Source organism: Branchiostoma floridae, chromosome 11 (genome assembly GCF_000003815.2).
Source record: "Branchiostoma floridae strain S238N-H82 chromosome 11, Bfl_VNyyK, whole genome shotgun sequence".
Classification (NCBI taxonomy): domain Eukaryota; kingdom Metazoa; phylum Chordata; class Leptocardii; order Amphioxiformes; family Branchiostomatidae; genus Branchiostoma; species Branchiostoma floridae.
The window spans coordinates 11,648,039-11,672,355 of record NC_049989.1 but is presented as its reverse complement, the minus strand read 5'-3'; the positions used below and the strand labels follow the sequence as shown (position 1 = coordinate 11,672,355).

At 39.3% G+C, this 24,317-nt stretch overlaps 1 protein-coding gene across 1 annotated transcript in view; it reads right to left on the bottom strand.

Moving 5' to 3' along the window:
- LOC118425559 (inositol polyphosphate 5-phosphatase K-like) overlaps positions 1-9,588 on the bottom strand; it is a 36,478-nt gene extending 26,890 nt beyond the window's left edge. Inside the window, exons 1-8 of the mRNA XM_035834488.1 lie at positions 9,130-9,588; positions 6,402-6,500; positions 3,525-3,624; positions 2,768-2,884; positions 2,133-2,240; positions 1,647-1,714; positions 1,099-1,210; positions 94-203 (exon numbers count right to left, since the gene is read on the bottom strand). Of these exons, the coding sequence (XP_035690381.1) occupies positions 94-203; positions 1,099-1,210; positions 1,647-1,714; positions 2,133-2,240; positions 2,768-2,884; positions 3,525-3,624; positions 6,402-6,500; positions 9,130-9,200 (785 nt within the window). The 5' untranslated portion in view covers positions 9,201-9,588. The remainder of the gene's footprint in view (positions 1-93; positions 204-1,098; positions 1,211-1,646; positions 1,715-2,132; positions 2,241-2,767; positions 2,885-3,524; positions 3,625-6,401; positions 6,501-9,129) is intronic.
- Between the last annotated feature and the right edge of the window lie 14,729 nt (positions 9,589-24,317).

Sequence of the window (24,317 nt, the reverse complement as noted above, 5' to 3'; positions counted from 1 at the left end):
ATATTCAATTTGGTACAAATGCGAGCAGGGTTCTTTGTTCTACAAACAGTATAGTAGAAAGAACAATTATATACATAATGTATATACACGTACCTGGTGTCATAGATGGTTGTTCCTTTGTCAAACTTGTAGGTTGGTTGGAATGTGATGTTTCCTTCAGAAAATCCAGAAAAGGCAAGACCTTCTCTTTGTGCCACCTTCAACTTTGAAAGAAATTTGTTGATTGTGAAAGAAGGTAATTATACAATGCAAGACTGGTAAATGTAGCCATCATGACATTGATCAAAAGCTAGTGACAGTAACGAGTACTGCAGAAATATTTGTTGTTAAACTTCAAGCTACACATTGAAGGGGAAACTGACTACAGTTGGCACCTGAGCAGAAACCATGCAATGAATGAGCTCCAAAAAAAAATGGGTTTAAAACACTGGAAAGCCTTTCTTGGGTAAGTTTTTCATGAAATCTTGGCAGTGTTAGGGTGGGTACTATGGTGGATAGAGCTTAATACTTGCTGAAATATTCTTTTTCTTACTCTTTTTGTCTTTAGCACACCAATGAAACAGTGGAATAATTGTCAGCTGGCCCTTTGAAGCCAATGTAAGACCAAGGTAACACTAATTCACCTTTATCGGCGGGGTAACCTATATCCGTTGTTTTCCAAACCAAGGTATTTAGGTATATCAAGTCGATGAACAGGTTTCAAGGTGCACTATTTTCAAAATACCGCAATTTGAGACCAGTGTCCATCGACTTGATATCCCTAAATACTCTATTTTTAAAAACACCGGATATAGCATACCCAACGGATTAAGGTGAACAAGCGTTACATCCTCTAGTTGGTGGTGTGGGGTGTGGCGTGTGTTATTTGCAGAATGGTCATAAAGAATCTCTTGGGAATCCATTTAATGGCCAGTTGTTATTACAGGTTATTTTTTATGGTCTAAAAATTACATCCCTGAGATAATGACATCTTCTTTTTCTCCACTTTTCTATATAGAATTGCATGCATCACATTAACAGTATTGGTGTGTGACATCATTCCTAAAATGCCAAAATGCATCAAGTTTTTCAGAGGAAAAAGTCACAAAGTAATATTACCTGGTCAAACTCCAGCAGTTTCTGAAACCTCCCATCAGCAATGCTGTTCATGACTGCTTCATAGTCTATTGGGTCCAGCCTGAAGTTCAGGTCTCCAATCCAGAAGATGTAACTGTTGCAGTTAACAAACAATGCTAAATCACTGTCCAATGCAGAAAAGCATTCAGTTCATAGACGTAGGGACTTTTTCTTTTACTGTAGTAGTAGCGGCTTATTTCCAAACATCGACTGAAAGCTAGTTTGCAGCCTAAGGGCTGAACTGCAAAGCTTTCCTATTACAAGAGTGTGCACTAAACATTGATATACAATTAACATTGCCATACAACATTTAACAATATTGTTCCACATTTAACATTGAATCTAAAGGTTAGATATCTAACTATACAACATTATATTACTCTAAAACATCAAGAAGATGTAAAGTGAAAGGAAAAATGGTATGATCTAAAAGCTTATGTTTTTCTTATTTCTGTCTATGTCATCTTACGCTCTAAGTAGAGGTAACAATAATCTTATAGAAGATAGAATGAAGGTAAACCTTGACGCACTCATGTTCCATGATGGTTCCTGCCTTGCAGCCTGGAAACCTCTGAGCCTCTGTTATTGCATGGAACTCCTACAGAACATACAGGTCAATTGAGTTAGCCTATTAGTAAGGAAATACTTAAGTTTAGTGATATCATGTCGATGGATCGCAACATTGCAACATTTTGAAATTACTTCAATTTCAAACCACCATTCGTTGACTTGAAATCCCTTTCCCTTTATATACAATAATTTACATAATGATTGTAAAATTTCACTTTAAAAACAATGGATATAGGCTACCCGACAAAGGTGAACTAGCCGTAAGTACTAAATTTCTTCTAACACCAGTTGAACATTTTGCACTTTAGCCATGTAGAGGACATATGAACAGGTACAGGTACGCTAAGCCTTATATTTCTTGCTTGCCTTGTGGTACATAATGGTACATATATATGTATTTTAATATTCTTTGTCACAATTTGGGTTACTTATAGATAAGTGCACACCTGTATCCTGATCTCATTCTGCTCCAGGTGAGCAGCCAGGTGAGTGTTGGTGATGCACACACTGGTCCCGTACAGGTCCATCCTAACTGTCACTGCACCTTTATTACCCTGCATAATGGAGTTTACAGTGACTGTCATACAAAGGTAAGGGAAGTTCCATAATTCAATTTATTGCCTTTTGACCTGCAACATCTTTCCAACATGACAAAGCGTCATAAACATTCAAAACATCAATTTGCCTTTTATCAAGCCACTATGTTTTTTTGTATACCATACAAATGTAAGGCTTGCTCCTGAGGCATCTCCAAAAACATTTTTGTGTGATTTATAAAACTGTATCCATTTATTGAAAAAGTAATAAAGTTAACAATTTTTTTGGTGAAACTTTTGTGCATACAATTAAATATTTACAACTGTTAACAGAATCAGTTTATTCTTGTGCATTTTTTTAAATATAGAATAATGACAATATCAATTACAATATTTGTAACAAAAAGTTAGAACATTAAATCAAGTATATGAACATATACAAGACTGTAGAGTTGCCAGAAAAAGAAGAGCAAAGAATGACAAGAAGAACTCACAAGCAAAAACAATGTTTTCCCTACAGGAAACATAACAAGCCTGTGACTTACCCAGTACCCCCCCACCCCCGTGCGTGTGAAGGCCGTCTTGATCCATCTGATGTGAGGCAGGTGTTCCAGTTTCACAAACACATGTAACAGGATGGCCTGCATGTGCTCTGTACGGATCTGCAAAATGAAAATTCAAGAGCTTAACTTCCACACACTGACAGGTCAAGATAAAGAAGACAAACTCCATACAAGTTGAACATTTCAGTCAATCATGTCTATCAATCAATTGGTCAACCAATCATCTGTGGTATCATCTGCTGATGCAAGTCAACTCTTTCCAGGATGTTCTTTTTTTTTACAGTACAGTACCGGTACACTGTGCCTATCACAGCCCTAACACTAAACTACTGATTCCAGGTTTGACTCAGTATAATGACTCACAATTGACAACTGCTATAATATAAGTATTTAACCAACCACCAACATCAAAGTCTCTGTCCAGAGGCAAAGTCACTATCGCAATACTCCATAACAGTTAACGCTACATGTGTAGTTCATCTTTACCCCCGGGGTAACCTTTATCCATTGTTTTAAAAAAACTGGGTATTTTAGGGATGTCAATGCGACAGATGGTGGTTTTAAATTGGTAAACAAGCTGTATTTTACAAATATTGCACTTTGAAACCACTGTCCATCCACTTGATATGATATATATAAACACCCCCTGGTTTTAAAACAACGGATATAGGTTACCCCACGAATAAAGGTGAACTAGCTTTACTACACACACAACACTAATGAAAATATTAGGACTCACTTTGACATACCCCCTCTGAGACAGGTGTTTCATGGAAGCGTTCCCCCAGGTATCCTCAAATATGACTGCAGTTGCTGGGTTCCCTGGTGCCTCTTGTAATCTGGTTAAGAAACATTGTATGTGAACATTAAGCGTCTAACAACAGGACAGTATTAATGTTACAAATAGGTGCAACACCATAATGTTAATAATGCCACAGTGATGCACTAAACCAAAGGACTATAAACATCCAGTCCATTCTTTCCCAGGCTTAGTTTATCTTATGTAACAGTTTCATCTCCCTCAGTAAGGCTGTAAGAGACAATCAATAAAAATAAATATTTAATTACCATTCTTGTTGAAAAAGGGGAATAAGGGCACAGTGGCCCCATGCCCTGACCATGTGCCGACTTTAACCCTGGCTTGAGAGAAGATTCTCGGGCAAGTCTGAAATTCTGATTGACCAGGGATGCTGTTGATGTGGCCAGTTTTTTTTTTAAACAAATGACAATCAAAGCATATGCAAATGCCATCCATAAAATCATGTCAGCGTGGCCTAAAATGAGAATACAGCTATTGCAGATTTGAATTACTAATAATGAGAATAAATATTTTGACCTGTAGAATTCCAGGTTTCTAGATGTTTCCTACATTAAAACCTAAACTGTTCACCTCGTGATACATCTGAAAAACAATTTGCCATATTGCAGCATTTCTAAAAGTGTTAGGCCGCAAGAAGATGTTGCCTTCCTAGAGTCTGTGAGTGCCAGGACATAGTTCCATTATCCAATGCAGCCTGACATGAAAAATATGGTGACTTCTGACATGAAAAACATGGTGAGGTTTTTCACAGGTGAGGATTCCATTATAGAAAATGGCAGCAGAGAATGCAGGGCATGACATGCAGTATATCACACCAACACACCATCCCAACGTCCTATACTTAAGTCTGACAGTTGCCTGAGTGATATACAGTCTTGTTCCTGAGAAACTTCAGGTGTGAAATCATGGATGTCAGGTGTAATTAGTGGCATCAAGGCACAGGCCATTTGGTATATGGGTTGACCTTCCTATATTAGCTTGCAAGTTTGCTTTCAAGAGTGTATGGGCAAGTACCCTGCAAAACCAGACTTTTAGCCAGGGCCGGTAGAGAATTTGTTTGGCTTGGCCGGCAAATTTGTTTGGCTTGGCTGGCAAACTCTCCATGCATGACAGACAAATCCCTAGTGTGCTTTATGAGCTAAGTTGTTTCAAAATGTGGACTGCACCCACCGATCATGTCTTGAACAAGTTTCTGGCCTTAAATTAAACTTTGAGGTAATTCCTCTCATTGATAGACAGTAAGACCAGAATCAGGAGTGTAAAATAATGTGATTGGAGCATGGCCAACATTTCTAGCCTATAGCTGCAGCTTCCCCCATCCACTCATTGATTTGCTCGCCACATGACTTGTGTGGTTAACTGGGCCTTATCTTGGCACATGGTGTATTCTCTCATGGTGTGTTTAATCAATGAGTGTTATCCAATTGAATCCATAACAACTGGCTTTAATTTATAGGCCCATTGCCCATTTGTTTCTTGGGGGAACTTTAATTACATTTAGCAAATGGAGGATGGTTTCAGACTACTTCAGTTCTTAAAATGTTCTTGATAGCTCTTACAGTTCTACTGCAGAACCTTAGAAAGCTGCTACGGGGCCCATTATTGAACTTCACCTTCATTTTCTTGATCTCTAAAAAACTTAGGGTAAGGAACCCCGGTAGAATATTGTTTATTCTGAATGTCAAATTTGTTCGTCTTTATGGGCCATAGTGCCTGACAATAAAACAGACAACAGAAATAGGATGGTACCCAGGCTACATGTACTTGACAACTACCATGATCCTATTAATATCATAACGTTCCATTCATAGCTTCTCAAGTTATGCTGTCCTTTCACAAAGACACACAAATGAATGGCATCATATGATATAAACGTTATGCTTCTTGGGGAATTGGTAATTAATGCTCCAACACATAAGAGCTCATCTTTTGCTACAGATTGAATTGTCATGCTTGCAACCTGCAAGTACAGCTGGGAATTGACTAAATCATTATGGTGTTTCATGAACGTCACACGTTGCCATGGATATATTTCTCCTCCGAAATTGCAGCTCTCCAATTTCCCTACCTGCAATTCCATGTTTTATCTGCTAGCCACAGACTGTAGGATGGTACTTTGTACTCAGTATGTAATCTTTATCAGCTCCAGTCTATGAGATGATTAAAAGCAGGACTGGTACACTAACTACAAATCATGACAATACATCAAGTCCTTCTCTTTCATAGTTATTTTCTTTGAAAGTCTCGAACAACATTGGCCCTTGTACTTGTACTTCCAAATAAGCTGCTGGGGATTCAAACCTACAACACGTACTCTCTGCCCCCAAGAGCTGTAATATCACAAAGAAATAATGATCATTACTAGAGTCCAACCTTGTTAGCTTTGGTCCAGTCCCAAAGGTTGCAATCCCGATACATTAGCAACCATAGGGAGTAGACAGAAGCTAACAAGGCTGTGCTCCAGGCTACAGCAACATATCATGTCCAGAACACAAGGTACATATCAAAACTAGACTTTGGCTCCTATAGATAAGTTTTTTTTATTTTACTTGCACTGAGTGCAAATGAAAAATAATATATGGAGCTAACCGTTGTTTTCCCGACACCTACCAGCCTACCTTATAGCATAAGGATCCATCCACAGCAAGGCAGACTCACAGCCCCAAAACAAAACCTTCTTTGCAAAGGTGGAATAATATGCATACTACAATGTACATGTACATGCCACAAAAGATGCTAAGAGATAAGTACAATGTACTTTTAACTGTTATCTTGTACACTCATGTACTGTCTTACCCAATAGCAATGAGATCAGGAGGTGGTCCTTCTGCTCTGAAGAGGGGTGCCACATTCAGCGGGGTTGTGTCGCACACATTCCATGTTACAAACTGTAACCTGTAAAGGTACAATTATATACTAGTAGGGTTATATAATTACAAGAGAATCCGATACAGACAAGAATGCCATATAGAGCCAAGTATAGAAATACAGCTTGCAGGTTTAAACATGTATCTGTATCATCTGTTGTAAACAATGTACAAACCACAGAGACAGAAAGATTAGTGCAACCGCTAATAGATGCTAATAAAAGGACCCAACATGTGAAGAAGACTATATGGGTGACTCTGAATGGGATTGGCTATAAAAGCAAGACATAATGAAAATTTATAGCTTTAACAATTTAAGCTGGTGTATTACGCTGAAGGGCTGTTATGTTGGCTATATACTGTAATTCACTTTGTCTTCTTGGAACCAAACTTTCACGGTCTGAAAAAATTTAACTTGTTCTCGGAACTAAATGTTCACGGTAGCCGTAGGTGTATGTAAAAAAAAAGTCTGTGATTTACTTGTTATTAATGATAAGCTCACGTTACAGACGTCACCGTGAAAACCGTGAACATAAAAGTACATTGAAAAAATCAGGAATCACAGTAGATACACTACAGAATTTGTCTCAAGCATCATGCTTGGAGCATCTATTGCCAAGAAATTTAACGTTTTAGGCAGCCAGGCTAAGAGGCTTGTATCATATTTTGACTCACTATATGCATGCTTAGTAAGTCAATTCTTAGGAGCTCAAGCGTAAAAAGAAAAACGTAAAAAATATCCAAATTCATTAAGCTGATCATGAATTAAAATTTCATAAAACTTAATTTCACTAAAGAATATCGGTTGACTACTAGTACATTAAAGTCTGTAGTCACGTTAAATCATCTTGCAGGTACTTCATAACAGAAAACAAAAACTATAAAGTGAGTTAATGTTGTAATTTGAATTAAAACTTAAAATAAAACAGGACAATACATGCACGTTTATGAAGGTTAGATAGGCCAGCGGTAGATGACATCATTATATTACAATTGACACATTTTCAAATTCATGATTATGAATATCTAATTAATCAGTAGTAGGTCAGAGACTCTGTGTAATGGGGTTATCATTTGATCTCATTTCTGCTACACATTCATATCACCTCTTCCACAGGATTTTAATTTGATGGCGAGAGATAGAATGGGAGGCTAGACTAAGAACATGTAGGCGTGTAAAGAAGGAATGAAAATTGGATTCCAGGAAAAAGAATATCTATCAAAATACGACATTGTCCACTTTGAATAGCTGTGATTGTCAAAATGGTGTTCATGTATACTATTACATCTAGTTCTAGTATACTTAAAAAATCGGAAAAGATAAGCATTGTTTGAGAAATGGATTTTAATATTTTAACCTCATCCTAATGAAACAAAAGTAGGTCAAAAGCAGTCCATGTAAGGAGGCTATCTGATCACTATTGCTCAGGCACACACACTGGAGCTTTCCTGTGGATTTAATTAAACCACAGGGGATAGAGGGGGAGGGAGTAGGTCAAAATTAATATGGATCAAACATCGATGTATAATTATCGAGAGGATTAGGAGTGACCCGGTTTGCTGGTTTTGAAAAATGCCAACAAACCACAATGTACTTCTGTAAAAATAACACTGTACCACTAGTAGTTGTATTTTCGTTGATACTGGCTAAATATACAATACCGATAACAACGTTGGACAAGATGGACTGGGAGCGCAGAAAAAAATCTTTTTCAGCGACCTACGTATGGAGTCTTGTATATAGAGTATTTACAACTCGAAGGCTTTCTTGATAATTAATCAATCCTAACGTTACTAGTTTGCAAGCAGTCTGACATGAATTCGTTTGATACAGGTGTTCGGACCGGTTGATAAAAAGCTGTATCACACAGGCTTCGAAGTTTTATCACATAGGCTTCCATCAAATAATTCGAACATAGTACTCTGCACACGCCGGGTGCGGCACGGTTGAAAATTCCAATACCCGATTTGGACGTTTGAACATTTCTGTTGTAACAGTGTTTGTTCGAGGGCACCAGTGTTGTATTCTCTGTATATCATATGTATTCAACCAACCTAGCATTTGAGCAAATCATGACGCAATAACTTGTTCACAGTTCACACCCATATTATTTTTGGCGATTATAATTTTGATATGAAGAAATTACTAGTAGTTGTTCTACCAGACAATTGATATCCGAGCCACCGAGATGATGTCACGGTGACGCACTGGAGGCCAGAAAGCAGGTGGGAGACAAAAGACTAATTAAAATAGTGATCTGCTAATTTGAATATTAACAAGTAAAATAATCTAATCTGGTATGCAGAGAAGTCTCAGAATAATCTGGATGTAAACAAAAACAATGATCGCTCCTACAAAATGTAAAAAGAACTCCAATGCTCTGAGATATCGAATATTCATTTCTGTGACAATGTTTTCATTTATTCCTTGGACACGAATGATTGGTGATAAGTCTAGGTAAGATTTTCATCATGGTAAAGGTATGTTTGTGCAAAATAAAAACACCCTGCCAATAAGAAAATCCTGTCAATAACCTACGTGTAAGTCCCTAAAACTGGTTGGTTAAAGGTACTTAAATAGAACGTTACTAGTACCTTCTCACCGTCAAAAAACAATGACTACATTTGTGTCACATAATAAGTCTGGGCACGCCCACCTGAAGTTGTGCGACTGGTCTGACGTTTGTTGTTGTTGTTGTTGTGGTCCTTGCTCTTTGCTGGAAGCCATGTCCTTACTTGGCCACAAATACCGAGAGGAAAACTTGGCAACCTCTCCGCACTATGACGCACGAAACAGCTACAGATCCAGCTTGTAAACACAGATCTAGAGATGACCGGTTCCGGAATATTCGGATATTTGTAACGATAAACCAACGAAGTAGTCGGCAGAGATTGCTCACGTTTTCAGCCCTATATAGCACTCATCTCGCTCTGGAAAACCATGTGAAGTATCCAGACTAAATCTGCAAGGATGGCTGATTGTTAAAAGCCGTTTAGTAGTAAATACACGCCCAGAAGATCGTTAATATTTCTACTCCAGTGAATGACATCGAAGAAAAACACAACACCCCCAGTCATTCGGTCGCCATTGCTCTGTGAGGTCAGAGGTCATATTTCTGTAAACCTGATAATCCTAATCATGTCACAGTTACTAGCCTGTTACTCCCACTAAGAGTACGTACCAAAAAATGATTGGGTATCAAAAGCTTATATTTAGATGGATGATAAATTCCCTTTCATCGCCCCCACTTGGTATAAGAAGGATTTGAGATGAAAGCTTGTATATTACCGCTATCATCATGCAAGAAAGTTTCGTAATGCCAGCCATTTGCGGACGTGTACGTGCCTTTGTTTTGAGTGCTGCGGCCAGGCCTTTCTTCGCTCAAAATATAGGCCCTCGAGCGGCTATCGGGTACTCGCAGTTTGAAATCCGATAACAATAGTTGAGTGGGCTATATTTGGGTGGTATTTTTTTTTTTTATTGCACCAAGGAACTAGTGCACTCGCAATAGAAAGCAAAACATCTCCAGAAATACTGTTTTAATTGGATTTGCGGGCATAGAAGTTGTGTGTTTTAACATGTATTCCTATGGGACGGCGTGGAATGAGACCACAAGGTGGCGAGGCGAGGCATGCTGCTTGTGGCTGGGAGTTCAGAGGTCAGTGTTGTTTTGGTTTTAACACCTTGAGGATGCATAGTCGTAGAAGGCATACTGCGTTGACACAACCTCCTTTCATTCCAGGTATCTCATTTGCTCCCAGTATTTATCCAGTCTTGTTATATTTCAGCCATACCATGGTATGGTGAAATATATTGTATTCATAATGTTTCTTCATTCTTTCTTTCTTTCTTTCTTCTCCTGTCAAATCTTCAAAGCGATTCATCTCCTCCGTTCTTGGACCGAATGACTTGAAATTTGGCACAAGGGTAGAGTGAGCCAGTAACTTCTATATTTGAGCCTCCTGTGCCCTGATATTAAGTCCAAAGTACCCGAACTTTGGTATGGTAGTGCATGGGATATTTACTTACAGGACTCCGTTATTATTTTTGGCTAAAAATCACTTCAAAATGATTTATCGGCGAATTCTCTGCTCAATTCCTACGCTTTGGGGCGACTCAACAATAGAACGCATGACCAACTCCTGACCACCTGCGTGTAAATCAATTAGCCCTTCAGCCAACCAGCAACCAGAAGCACGCCACCGCAGAACAGCTAATCAGCAACTAGATGCAACAAATAATGGATCTGATTGGCTAAGCTTCACGCCATATTTGGATCCGGTCATTTAAGGTTTAACGGGGGTCAGTGACATTTGTTTGACCGTATAATAGGCAATACAAAGCATGCAGGACTATACTGTGAAATTTTGTTTAAAAAAACAACAAATGATCATGACTCCAGACAGAGACACGGTATAAACAAGGAAAGACATCTTCAGGTCTGACATTTTTATATTTCAGCCATACGTAGTATATGGTGAAATATTTATATTTCCGCCATTCGTAATGTTTCTTCTTTCTCCTGTCAAATTTTCAAAGCGAATCATCTCCGTCGTTTCTTGACCGAATGACCTGAAATTTGCTACAACGGTGTAGTGAACCAATACCTCGATCCGTTTTCTTCATTTTTTTTTTCATATCTGCCCTTAAAAAGATTTTATTGAGGTTTAATGGTCATCTTCGGACCAAGACTGTATATTTTGGCTTCCTGTATCCTGATAGTGGCGCCAAATGACCTGAAATTTGGTACGGGAGTGCATGTGATATTTTTCTAAAGAACCCAATTTTCATTTTGGCGTATATCACTTCAAAATGACCCATTTCGAAGTTTTACAGGACGTGTTTTGGCGTTCTGTGCGTTCCATATGTGGCAAACTATAACTCCCGCCCTGGGCGACAGGTGACAGGTGTCGGCCTCCTAATTAATTGAATTGTGCCGCCATCCAATCAGCGAAGAGCTAGGAAGGAACACTTCGTCGGCAACACACTATCTCAGTCGTTCCTGGACCGAATAACTCGAAATTCAGTAGAACAGTAGAGTGGGCCAATACTTTAGTATTTTTTTTTTTCATATCTTCCTCTAAAATGATTTTAGTGAGGTTTTATGGTCATGTTTAGACCAAACAGTTTTTTGCCCCCTGTACCCTGGTATAACAATTGAACGACCTGAAATTTGGTATAGATAGGCATTGGATATTCGGTAAAATGATCCAAGTAAAATTTTGGCATGAGCCACTTTAAAATAATTAATGTCAGCGCTTTTCTGAGGTGCAATTGGTTTTCTATCGGCCTCCTCCCGTGAACTCCCGTGACCCCACAGAGCGCCACACCTGCAGCGACCTCAGCTTTAGCGGGATTTAATTCATGTAATCAGTGAAGAGGAAGTCGAAAGCTAATTAATATTCATAAGCGGGGCCTTCCAATGCCGTATATGCAGAAACATGCATATTACGGCCTAACGTGGGCCACATGTCACCCTGCGCCCGGTTTAAAATTGTAGTTTGCGATGATTTGGAGTTCTGTATCCGAGTGTATATATATAGCCGGTATAACCGCCCTTCGGCGTAACACACCAGCTTCGCAGGCACGCGGTGCGGCAGCAGCTGGTTATATTACACTGAACGATCCGTCACACCTAACTTCTGCACATCTATCTGCAAGCGTTCTTTAAAACTATCCAGAGAAGAGGCCCCTACTGTGCTTGGTGATAACAAGTTCAGACAGGGTTATTTGAGCGGTAGCGGGGGGTACACATGCCTTGAACCGTTACGATAGAATACATTTGTCGTTCAATTTACCAACATTTCGCATGACAATATCAATAATTTTCGGTAGATTTGACTTTGGTAGGTTATGTCGAGACAATCGAGAAAATGTAACTTCGCGGAAAACGCGGGAAAATTGGTCAGTTTGCGTTTAGTTTTGATACTTAAGTTGGACAGTGGCGAGAATGATTATTTTCTCATCAATATCTCAGCTTTAGAATTATTTGAACTGTACATCTAAACAATTGGCTTACCTGTTTAATGTTTATATGAATAAGATCAGTGGGTACTAAAAGTATGTGTAAGGTATTGCTCTTAGTCAATAGATCAACATTTTCTTTTTAGTGTCCACCTGTCTATAGTTGCAACATTTCTATCACTGGACTGGAAAGAAAAGTGATGTATTTTTCCCGAGCAAATGTAGGTACTTCTAGTGTTGTTGTTGTTGTTTTACATAAACTTTGTACATTTAAATTGTTAGTAACTTTAAACTGCCAGAGTTTGAGCACAATAAAACACTCTCAGTGCCAGAGTATCACCACTGACCTCCGAAAAGAAACCCTCGAACATTAGGTAGAAACTCCTATACTCCGGGTCTAGCACGCTACGAGCAGGAAATTATAACACTAAGACAAGATTAGGTCCGATGGCTTATTATTGCATACAAAGTAAAAGAGTTAACAGTGGTATACAGAATTATATACTTAACAAAGAAGGAAAATGAAATATATAGATAAAGCCACATCAAGTTACGTTGTTGGTCCTGGGATTTTTCAGAAAAAAAATGAAGCGACAGGAGGTAAAATTCTTTTAAAAATTCGAGACGTTTCCGTTTATGTCATGGCTCATAGAAAACAAGAAGAAGATTTAAGTTTTCAGCTTGAAAAAAACCCACTCCTACTACACAGCACCTGTACCTGCTTGATAATTATTAAAACGTATGTCCCTACTTGAATAAAACAAGTTCACTGCAATAATAAATGTACCCACATCACAAAGAGATTATACGGTACTTAGACCTAGTTATCGTAGTGGAAATTGTTGAATGTTTTTATGTAATTTCATGATGAAAATTTTATGAATGGAAGGTGCGGTGTTTTTTTTTTTCACTTTCGGAAAAATAGGAGCTGGCGTGATTCCAATAACCAATTAGTTATGCATAGGAGCTGAGAGTATATTCTTCCATATGGGCCCGTGGCATATTGGGCAAGCTCTGTTTTGACCTGGAATCAATTCACAATATTAGTTCCATTTTGGGGATTGTCATTGTCATTGTTAAAATGTTCTATTTTTGCGCGGAGGTGACTTGGAACAGTCCAATGTTGCGAGGGAAGGGGTATGGCTGAAATATGCTGTATTTGCTCTCAAGCAAATGTCGGCCTTTCTAGTTTTAAATGTGTTCACACTTTCCAAGGAGGTTATATCACATGTGATATCGTATCGGCATTCACTTATAAACTTCGCTGCGTGAAGAGTTCCACATCCGTACTGTTCTCGTCGAGAATTTTCGAAGGACTGACGTCGTACAGTGGATTTGGGTAATGGGACCTTGACCTTATTGCAGTGACGTCTTGTTTTGTCTAGGTCTGCTAGCTCGAAGAAGCTAACTCGAAGAAGAACACCCTGAGTGATAGCGGGAGAAATTGCCCGAGTCGAAGCCGGGCTTTTTCCACAAACGGTATGTAGACATGTTTAACTATTCAGTAGAAATCTTGTCTAATACAGAAGTTCGGCTTCTTCTCGCTTCTTGGTAATGGTATAGATGTAGGACTGTATAGGGCCTAGGAAAAAAAATGTTGTGTTTCCTGTTTCCCGACCGACCCTAAAAAAACCTGCCAACCCTAGACTTCTTTTTGGGTCAGATCTGTAACCACAGTCGCACAGTGGGACCTCTTGCAATTAATCATCATTTATCATCCAGCCAAGTAGATTTTGTGCAGGGTAAGGCTGGCCCTGCCAGGTGTCAGTTTCTTCCCCTGACAGGGATGGTCAGCAGGGGGGTCACACCTCATTAAGGTCTGCCATGTGTCTGTACTGTCTTCAATTACATGTACCAAGGAGTAACCTCCTTGCATGTACCAAGGAGGTTTAAAAAATGTATTTCCACTGGACCTTTATGTGGAAACAGATAGGGAAATTTGAGAGTATACATGATATACTATACATATATATTCTAGAGTACAATATCCCTTTCTGTAAATGTTCCAGGAGTTTTAAAATGATTTTTAAATGTTAAGTTTTAACATAAAAAAAAGGTTGAAATTAGCATGTGAAACAATCTGCTAGAGAAAAGACAAAATAAAGCTTATAGAATGGAAAAAGGTCTCAAGTGGTTATATGTTATTAATACAAAGCCTCATGTTAGTCATCTTTCCATGTATTGTGTCAAATTCACATGATTTTGAAATATAATGGAAATGCAAATTAACTATTCCTAAGGGACCTAAAAATCTGGCTTTTTGCAAACCCAAAATTCATATAATGGATGGAAAGTCATATAACGGAGTCACATTTTGCAGCTGAGGAATTTCTCACTGCACATTTTCGGACATATTTCAATAACTTTATTTTTTACCGTGCGCACAAACCCGTTCCCATTATGAGCCAGGAAGATGACATCAGAAGCATACAACATATGTAACAAAAAGTATGAATAGATATTGTCATGGATAACTGCACCACCACATCACTGTCCCAGCTTATGAAATAATGCAGGTTCCAAGCCAGGTACCATTTTCATAGTTCTGACCAAAGTCTTAATCTAAAAAAAAAAAAAAAAAAAAGGTAATCCCTACCTACCGACCCTATTTTTTTAGGACTGAAACAGGAAACACAACATTTTTTTCCTAGGCCTAGGTTTAGCTATGGCTGGTTTGTCAAAACTCATGAGGATTATAAACTTGTTTGTGCTACTCATGTGTCTAAAACGAGGGAATCTACTTTCTATGTAATTAAAACGAGTATTCCTATCATTAGCATACATATCACAATCAATCACTTCATCTTCTACCATGTTTGAGGTACAAAATTGGTAGACTCTTTCTTCTAGAGGAGTGCGGTTGTGCCTTCTTGATTCAATTCGCAGTTTGTGGCAACTGATTCTTAGTTTAGCGATGGTAGTTCTGTGCCTAATGTTTGTAATTTTCAAATACTGCCCTTCATTGTGTGTGAACTTTAGTAGTCTGTACGGAGTTTGCTTTTCGCACTTAAACCTTTATTATCATTATGAATGTTGGTTAGGAAATTCTGGAAATCAATATCCTTAAGACGCTGGTGTATTGCAGAAATTAAGTGGAATACATTTGAATCTGTTGATTGATGGGCTTGCCGAACAAAAGGGTAACCACACTCCTCCAAAGTTTAGTATACGGTCACCACTACCAGGCCGCCATGATCCAAATGGGACAGGGTCCTCTCGGCTTTAAAATAATATACAGTCAAACCTGTCTATAGCGGCCACTGAAGCGACATTAAACACCTTGAAGCAGTTTTTTTAAGTAATTCTTTCAATCCAAACGACTTTACTCAATTACTCTACGACACATAAAATCAGGCTGGTGCATCACAATTAGCACACATTAGGGTGATGACTTAAGGGGGCACACCCCAGTTTACTTGCGGTTTCAAATGGAGGCGGCACAAGTCTAGATCTAGCGAACATCTCTTCCAGGGAATTATCCTAAAGCAAAATATCTGTATATGGGGTGAGAGGATACTCCTTCAGCTACAAGACCATCTGAATTCCGATCATCCAACTTCTCGAAATGTAAAAAAGTATAGGGAAAAGACATTATTTTCATGTCAACAATCATGTACAAAATCGGGCATTTTCGCATTGGATAAAACAGATTAGGAAGATTTCTCAGGCAAGCACGACTGATACTGCCAGAAATAGGAAAATCTAGCGAGTAATCCAGCCAATTATAAAGAAAATTCTAGTACTACAATTTTTTTCACTTATAGTGAGGAATCGAAATATGAAAACCGCAAAATATTCAGATACTTCCTTCTCGAGATATTCTTGAGTATACGGGCTCTGTTTAGGCGCAACCGCTAGCTCCTTTTTTTTTAAACACCGCCTTTCACGGCACCGGGTAGGGGGTGACTTAATAACGCGATTGTAGCCTAGAGTTCAAGTCCCGGCCTGGCAAACTTGGTATCATTGGAAAGGTGCCTTAGTAAGGAATCGAAAGATGGAAACCGCAAAATATTCGGATACTTCCTTCTCGAGATATTCTTGAGTATACGGGCTCTGTTTAGGCGCAACCGCTAGCTCTTTTTTTTGAAACACCGCCTTTCACGGCACCAGGTAGGGGTATGACTTAATAACGCGATTGTAAAAAGTAATTTTTAGTACTCAAATGGCTTTCTGCTTTCTCTCTGCAGGTTTTACTATGAAATTCAATTGATAAAACTAACGCACACTTTGTCATTTGGACGCAATGACGTTTGAAAGCTCAGAATGTTAAGGGTCATCCGTGTAAAAATGCCTTTCCGTGTTCCCGACTTTCGCGGTTTATCCAAAGGTTTAAAGCCTCAAATTGCTTTATGCCTACTCGATACGGGTTTTACTATGAAATACAAGATTCTGGAAGTTCATTCGTATGGGGTCACTTTGCTTTTACCGAAGGGTTCACTTAGCGGTTTCGCCAAGGGGAAACTTCATTCGCTTTCGAGCCTTGTAGAAAAGTAAGGAAGTAATTTTTGGTACTCAAATTGCTTTCTGCCTACTCGTGACGGGTTTTACTATGAAATTCAAATGACAAAAGTAACGCACATTTTATTGAAAATTCTGGAAGTTCCACCGTATGGGGTCACTTTGCGGTTACCGAAGGGTTCGCTGAGCGGTTTCGCCAAGGGGAAACTTCATTCGCTTTCGAGCCTTGCAGAAAAGTAAGTAAGTAATTTTTAGTACTCAAATTGCTTTCTGCCTACTCGTGACGGGTTTTACTATGAAATTCAAGTGATAAAAGTAACGCACATTTTGTTGAAAATTCTGGAAGTTCCACCGTATGGGGTCACTTTGCTGTTGACGAAGGGTTCGCTTAGCGGTTTCGCCAAGGGGAAACTTCATTCGCTTTTGAGCCTTGTAGAAAAGTAAGGAAGTAATTTTTAGTACTCAAATTGCTTTCTGCCTACTCGCGACGGGTTTTACTATAAAAATGCAAGTGACAAAAGTAACGCACATTTTGTTGAAGATTCTGGAAGTTCCACTGTATGGGGTCACTTTAATGTTACCAAAGGGTTCGCTTAGCGGTTTTGCCGAGGGGAAACTCCATTCGCTTTCGAGCCTTGTAGAAAAGTAAGGAAGTAATTTTAGTACACAAATTGGTTTCTGGCTACTTGTGACGGGTTTAACTATGAAATTTAACTTACAGAAGTAACGCACATTTTGTTGAAGATTCTGGAAGTTCCAACGTATGGGTTCACTTTGCGGTTACCGAAGGGTTCGCTTAGCGGTTTCGCCAAGGGGAAACTTCATTCGCTTTCGAGCCTTGTAGAAAAGTAACGAAGTAATTTTTAGTACTCAAATTGCTTTCTGCCTACTAGTGACGGGTTTTACTATGAAATTCAAGTTACAGAAGTAACGCACATTTTGTCGAAGATTCTTGAAGTTCCAAAGTATGGGGTCACTTTGCGGTTACCGAAGGTTTCGCTCAGCGGTTTCGCCAAGGGGAAACTTTATCGCTTTCGAGCCTTGTAGAAAAGTAAGGAAGTAATTTTTAGTACTCAAATTGCTATCTGCCTTCTATTTACGGTTTTTACTATGAAATTCAAGTTACTAAAGTAACGCACATTTTGTTGAAGATTCTGGAAGTTCCACCGTATGGGTTCACTTTGCGGTTACCGAAGGGTTCGCTTAGCGGTTTCGCCAAGGGGAACTTCATTCGCTTTCTAGCCTTGTAGAAAGGTAACGAAGTAATTTTTAGTACTCAAATTGCTTTCTGCCTACTTGTGACGGGTTTTACTATGAAATTCAAGTTTCAAAAGTAACGCACATTTTGTTGAAGATTCTGGAAGTTCCACCATATGAGGTCACTTTGCGGTAACCGAAGGGTTCGCTTAGCGGTTTCTTCAAGGGGAAACTTCATTCGCTTTCGAGCCTTGTAGAAAAGTTAGGAATTAATTTTTAGTACTCAAATTGCTTTCTGCCTACTTGTGACGGGTTTTACTATGAAATTCAAGTTACCAAAGTAACGCACATTTTGTTGAAGATTCTGGAAGTTCCACCGTATGAGGTCACTTTGCGGTAACCGAAGGGTTCGCTTAGCGGTTTCTTCAAGGGGAAACTTCATTCGCTTTCGAGCCTTGTAGAAAAGTAAGGAAGTAATTTTTAGTACTCAAATTGCTCTCTGCCTACTCGTGACAGGTTTTACTATGAAATTCAGGTGACAAAAGTAACGCACATTTTGTTGAAGATTCTGGAAGTTCAACCGTATAGGGTCACTTTGCGGTTACTGAAGGGTTCGCTTAGCGGTTTCGCCAAGGGGAAACTTCATTCCCTTTCGAGCCTTGTAGAAAAGTAAGGAAGTAATTTTTAGTACTCAAATTGCTTTCTGCCTACTTGTGACGGGTTTTACTATGAAATTCAAGTTACCAAAGTAACGCACATTTTGTTGAAGATTCTGGAAGTTCCACCGTATGAGGTCACTTTGCGGTAACCGAAGGGTTCGCTTAGCGGTTTCTTCAAGGGGAAACTTCATTCGCTTTCGAGCCTTGTAGAAAAGTTAGGAAGTAATTTTTTGTACTCAAATTGCTTTCTGCCTACTCCTGACGGGTTTTACTATGAAATTCAAGTGATAAAAGTAACGCACATTTTGTTGGAGATTCTGGAAGTTCCACCGTATGGGTTCACTTTGCGGTTACCGAAGGGTTCACTTAGCGGTTTCGCCGAGGGGAAACTTCATTCGCTTTCGAGCCTTGTAGAAAAGTAAGGAAGTAATTTTTAGTACTCAAATTGCTTTCTGCCTACTCGTGACGGGTTTTACTATTACTATGAAATTCAACTTACAAAAGTAACGCACATTTTGTTGAAGATTCTGGAAGTTCCACCGTATGGGCTCACTTTGCGGTTACCGAAGGGTTCGCTTAGCGGTTTCGCCAAGGGGAAACTTTATTCGCTTTCGAGCCTTGTAGAAAAGTAAGGAAGTAAATTTTAGTACTCAAATTGCTTTTTGCCTACTTGTGACGGGTTTTACTATGACATTCAAGTTACAAAAGTAACGCACATTTTGTTGAAGATTCTGGAAGTTCCACCGTATGGGCTCACTTTGCGGTTACCGAAGAGTTCGCTGAGCGGTTTCGCCAAGTGGAAACTTCATTCGCTTTCGAGCCTTGTAGAAAAGTAACGAAGTAATTTTTAGTACTCAAATTGCTTTCTGCCTACTATCGACGGGTTTTACTATGAAATTCAAGTTATAGAAGTAACGCACATTTTGTTGAAGATTCTGAAAGTTCCAACGTATGGGCTCACTTTGCGGTTACCGAAGGTTTCACTCAGCGGTTTCGCCAAGGGAAAACTTTATTCGCTTTCGAGCCTTGTAGAAAAGTAAGGAAGTAATTTTTAGTACTCAAATTGCTATCTGCCTTCTATTTACGGGTTTTACTATGAAATTCAAGTGACAAAAGTAACGCACATTTTGTTGAAGATTCTGGAAGTTCCACCGTATGGGGTCACTTTGCTGTTGACGAAGGGTTCGCTTAGCGGTTTCGCCAAGGGGAAACTTCATTAAATATTCGCTTTTGAGCCTTGTAGAAAAGTAAGGAAGTAATTTTTAGTACTCAAATTGCTTTCTGTCTACTCGCGACGGGTTTTACTATAAAAATGCAAGTGACAAAAGTAACGCACATTTTGTTGAAGATTCTGGAAGTTCCACTGTATGGGGTCACTTTGATGTTACCGAAGGGTTCGCTTAGCGGTTTCGCCAAGGGGAAACTTCATTCGCTTTTGAGCCTTGTAGAAAAGTAAGGAAGTAATTTTAGTACACAAATTGGTTTCTGGCTACTTGTGACGGGTTTTACTATGAAATTCAAGTTACAGAAGTAACGCACATTTTGTTGAAGATTCTGGAAGTTCCAACGTATGGGTTCACTTTGCGGTTACCGAAGGGTTCGCTTAGCGGTTTCGCCAAGGGGAAACTTCATTCGCATTCGAGCCTTGTAGAAAAGTAATGAAGTAATTTTTAGTACTCAAATTGCTTTCTGCCTACTAGTGACGGGTTTTACTATGAAATTCAAGTTACAGAAGTAACGCACATTTTGTCGAAGATTCTTGAAGTTCCAACGTATGGGCTCACTTTGCGGTTACCGAACGGTTTCACTCAGCGGTTTCGCCAAGGGGAAACTTTATTCGCTTTCGAGCCTTGTAGAAAAGTAAGGAAGTAATTTTTAGTACTCAACTTGCTATCTGCCTTCTATTTACGGGTTTTACTATGAAATTCATGTTACTAAAGTAACGCACATTTTGTTGAAGATTCTGGAAGTTCCACCGTATGAGGTCACTTTGCGGTTACCGAAGGGTTCGCTTAGCGGTTTCGCCAAGGGGAAACTTCATTCGCTTTCTAGCCTTGTAGAAAGGTAACGAAGTAATTTTTAGTACTCAAATTGCTTTCTGCCTACTTGTGACGGGTTTTACTATGAAATTCAAGTTTCAAAAGTAACGCACATTTTGTTGAAGATTCTGGAAGTTCCACCATATGAGGTCACTTTGCGGTTACCGAAGGGTTCACTTAGCGGTTTCTTCAAGGGGAAACTTAATTCGCTTTCGAGCCTTGTAGAAAAGTTAGGAATTAATTTTTAGTACTCAAATTGCTTTCTGCCTACTTGTGACGGGTTTTACTATGAAATTCAAGTTACCAAAGTAACGCACATTTTGTTGAAGATTCTGGAAGTTCCACCGTATGAGGTCACTTTGCGGTAACCGAAGGGTTCGCTTAGCGGTTTCTTCAAGGGGAAACTTCATTCGCTTTCGAGCATTGTAGAAAAGTAAGGAAGTAATTTTTAGTACTCAAATTGCTTTCTGCCTACTCGTGACGGGTTTTACTATGAAATTCGGGTGACAAAAGTAACGCACATTTTGTTGAAGATTCTGGAAGTTCCACCGTATGGGCTCACTTTGCGGTTACCGAAGGTTTCGCTTAGCGGTTTCGCCAAGGGGAAACTTTATTCGCTTTCGAGCCTTGTAGAAAAGTAAGGAAGTAATTTTTAGTACTCAAATTGCTTTCTGCCTACTTGTGACGGGTTTTACTATGAAATTCAAGTTACAAAAGTAACGCACATTTTGTTGAAGATTCTGGAAGTTCCATCGTATGGGGTCACTTTGCAGTTACCGAAGAGTTCGCTTAGCGGTTTGGCCAAGGGGAAACTTCATTCGCTTTCGAGCCTTGTAGAAAAGTAAGGAAGTAATTTTTAGTACTCAAATTGCTTTCTGCCTACTAGTGACGGGTTTTACTATGAAATTCAAGTTACAGAAGTAACGCACATTTTGTTGAAGATTCTTGAAGTTTCAACGTATGGGCTCACTTTGCGGTTACCGAAGGTTTCGCTCAGCGGTTTCGCCAAGGGGAAACTTTAGTCGCTTTCGAGCCTTGTAGAAAAGTAAGGAAGTAATTTTTAGTACTCAAATTGCTATCTGCCTTCTATTTACGGGTTTTACTATGAAATTCAAGTTACTAAAGTAACGCACATTTTGTTGAAGATTCTGGAAGTTCCAACGTATGGGCTCACTTTGCGGTTACCGAAGGGTTCGCTTAGCGGTTTCGCCAAGGGGAACTTCATTCGCTTTTGAGCCTTGTAGAAAAGTAAGGAAGTAATTTTTAGTACTCAAATTGCTTTCTGCCTACTCGCGACGGGTTTTACTATAAAAATGCAAGTGACAAAAGTAACGCACATTTTGTTGAAGATTCTGGAAGTTCCACTGTATGGGGTCACTTTGATGTTACCGAAGGGTTCGCTTAGCGGTTTTGCCGAGGGGAAACTCCATTCGCTTTCGAGCTTGTAGAAAAGTAAGGAAGTAATTTTAGTACACAAATTGGTTTCTGGCTACTTGTGACGGGTTTTACTATGAAATTCAACTTACAGAAGTAACGCACATTTTGTTGAAGATTCTGGAAGTTCCAACGTATAGGTTCACTTTGCGGTTACCGAAGGGTTCGCTTAGCGGTTTCGCAAAGGGGAAACTTCATTCGCTTTCGAGCCTTGTAGAAAAGTAACGAAGTAATTTTTAGTACTCAAATTGCTTTCTGCCTACTAGTGACGGGTTTTACTATGAAATTCAAGTTACAGAAGTAACGCACATTTTGTCGAAGATTCTTGAAGTTCCAACGTATGGGGTCACTTTGCGGTTACCGAAGGTTTCGCTCAGCGGTTTCGCAAAGGGGAAACTTCATTCGCTTTCGAGCCTTGTAGAAAAGTAACGAAGTAATTTTTAGTACTCAAATTGCTTTCTGCCTACTAGTGACGGGTTTTACTATGAAATTCAAGTTACAGAAGTAACGCACATTTTGTCGAAGATTCTTGAAGTTCCAACGTATGGGGTCACTTTGCGGTTACCGAAGGTTTCGCTCAGCGGTTTCGCCAAGGGGAAACTTTATTCGCTTTCGAGCCTTGTAGAAAAGTAAGGAAGTAATTTTTAGTACTCAAATTGCTATCTGCCTTCTATTTACGGTTTTTACTATGAAATTCAAGTTACTAAAGTAACGCACATTTTGTTGAAGATTCTGGAAGTTCCACCGTATGGGTTCACTTTGCGGTTACCGAAGGGTTCGCTTAGCGGTTTCGCCAAGGGGAACTTCGTTCGCTTTCGACCCTTGTAGAAAAGTAAGGAAGTAATTTTTAGTACTCAAATTGCTTTCTGCCTACTTGTGACGGGTTTTACTATGAAATTCAAGTTACAAAAGTAACGCATATTTTGTTGAAGATTCTGGAAGTTCCACCTTATGGGGTCACTTTGGAGTTACCGAAGAGTTCGCTTAGCGGTTTCGCCAAGGGAAACTTCATTCGCTTTCGAGCCTTGTAGAAAAGTAAGGAAGTAATTTTTAGTACTCAAATTGCTTTCTGCCTACTCGTGACGGGTTTTACTATGAAATTCAAGTGACAAAAGTAACGCACATTTTGTTGAAGATTCTGGAAGTTCCACCGTATGGGCTCACTTTGCAGTTACCGAAGGGTTCGCTTAGTGGTTTTGCCAAGGGGAAACTTCATTCGCTTTCGAGCCTTGTAGAAAGGTAACGAAGTAATTTTTAGTACTCAAATTGCTTTCTTCCTACTCGTGACGGGTTTTACCATGAAATTCAAGTTACAAAAGTAACGCACATTTTGTTGAAGATTCTGGAAGTTCCACCGTATGCGGTCACTTTGCGGTAACCGAAGGGTTCGCTGAGCGGTTTCTTCAAGGGGAAACTTCATTCGCTTTCGAGCCTTGTAGAAAAGTAAGGAAGTAATTTTTAGTACTCAAATTGCTTTCTGCCTACTTGTGACGGGTTTTACTATGAAATTCAAGTGACAAAAGTAACGCACATTTTGTTGAAGATTCTTGAAGTTCCACCGTATGGGCTCGCTTTGCGGTTACCGAAGGGGTCACTTAGCGGTTTCGCCAAGGGGAAACTTCATTCGCTTTCGAGCCTTGTAGAAAAGTAAGGAAGTAATTTTTAGTACTCAAATTGCTTTCTGCCTACTTGTGACGGGTTTTACTATGAAATTCAAGTTACTAAAGTAACGCATATTTTGTTGAAGATTCTGGAAGTTCCACCGTATGGGCTCACTTTGCGGTTACCGAAGGGTTCGCTTAGCGATTTCTTCAAGGGGAAACTTCATTCTCTTTCGAGCCTTGTAGAAAAGTAAGGAAGTAATTTTTAGTACTCAAATTGCTTTCTGCATACTCGTGACGGGTTTTACCATGAAATTCAAGTGACAAAAGTAACGCACATTTTGTTGAAGATTCTGGAAGTTCCACCGTATGGGGTCACTTTGCAGTTACCGAAGGGTTCGCTTAGTGGTTTTGCCGAGGGGAAACTTCATTCGCTTTCGAGCCTTGTAGGAAAGTAAGGAATTAATTTTTAGTACTCAAATTGCTTTCTGC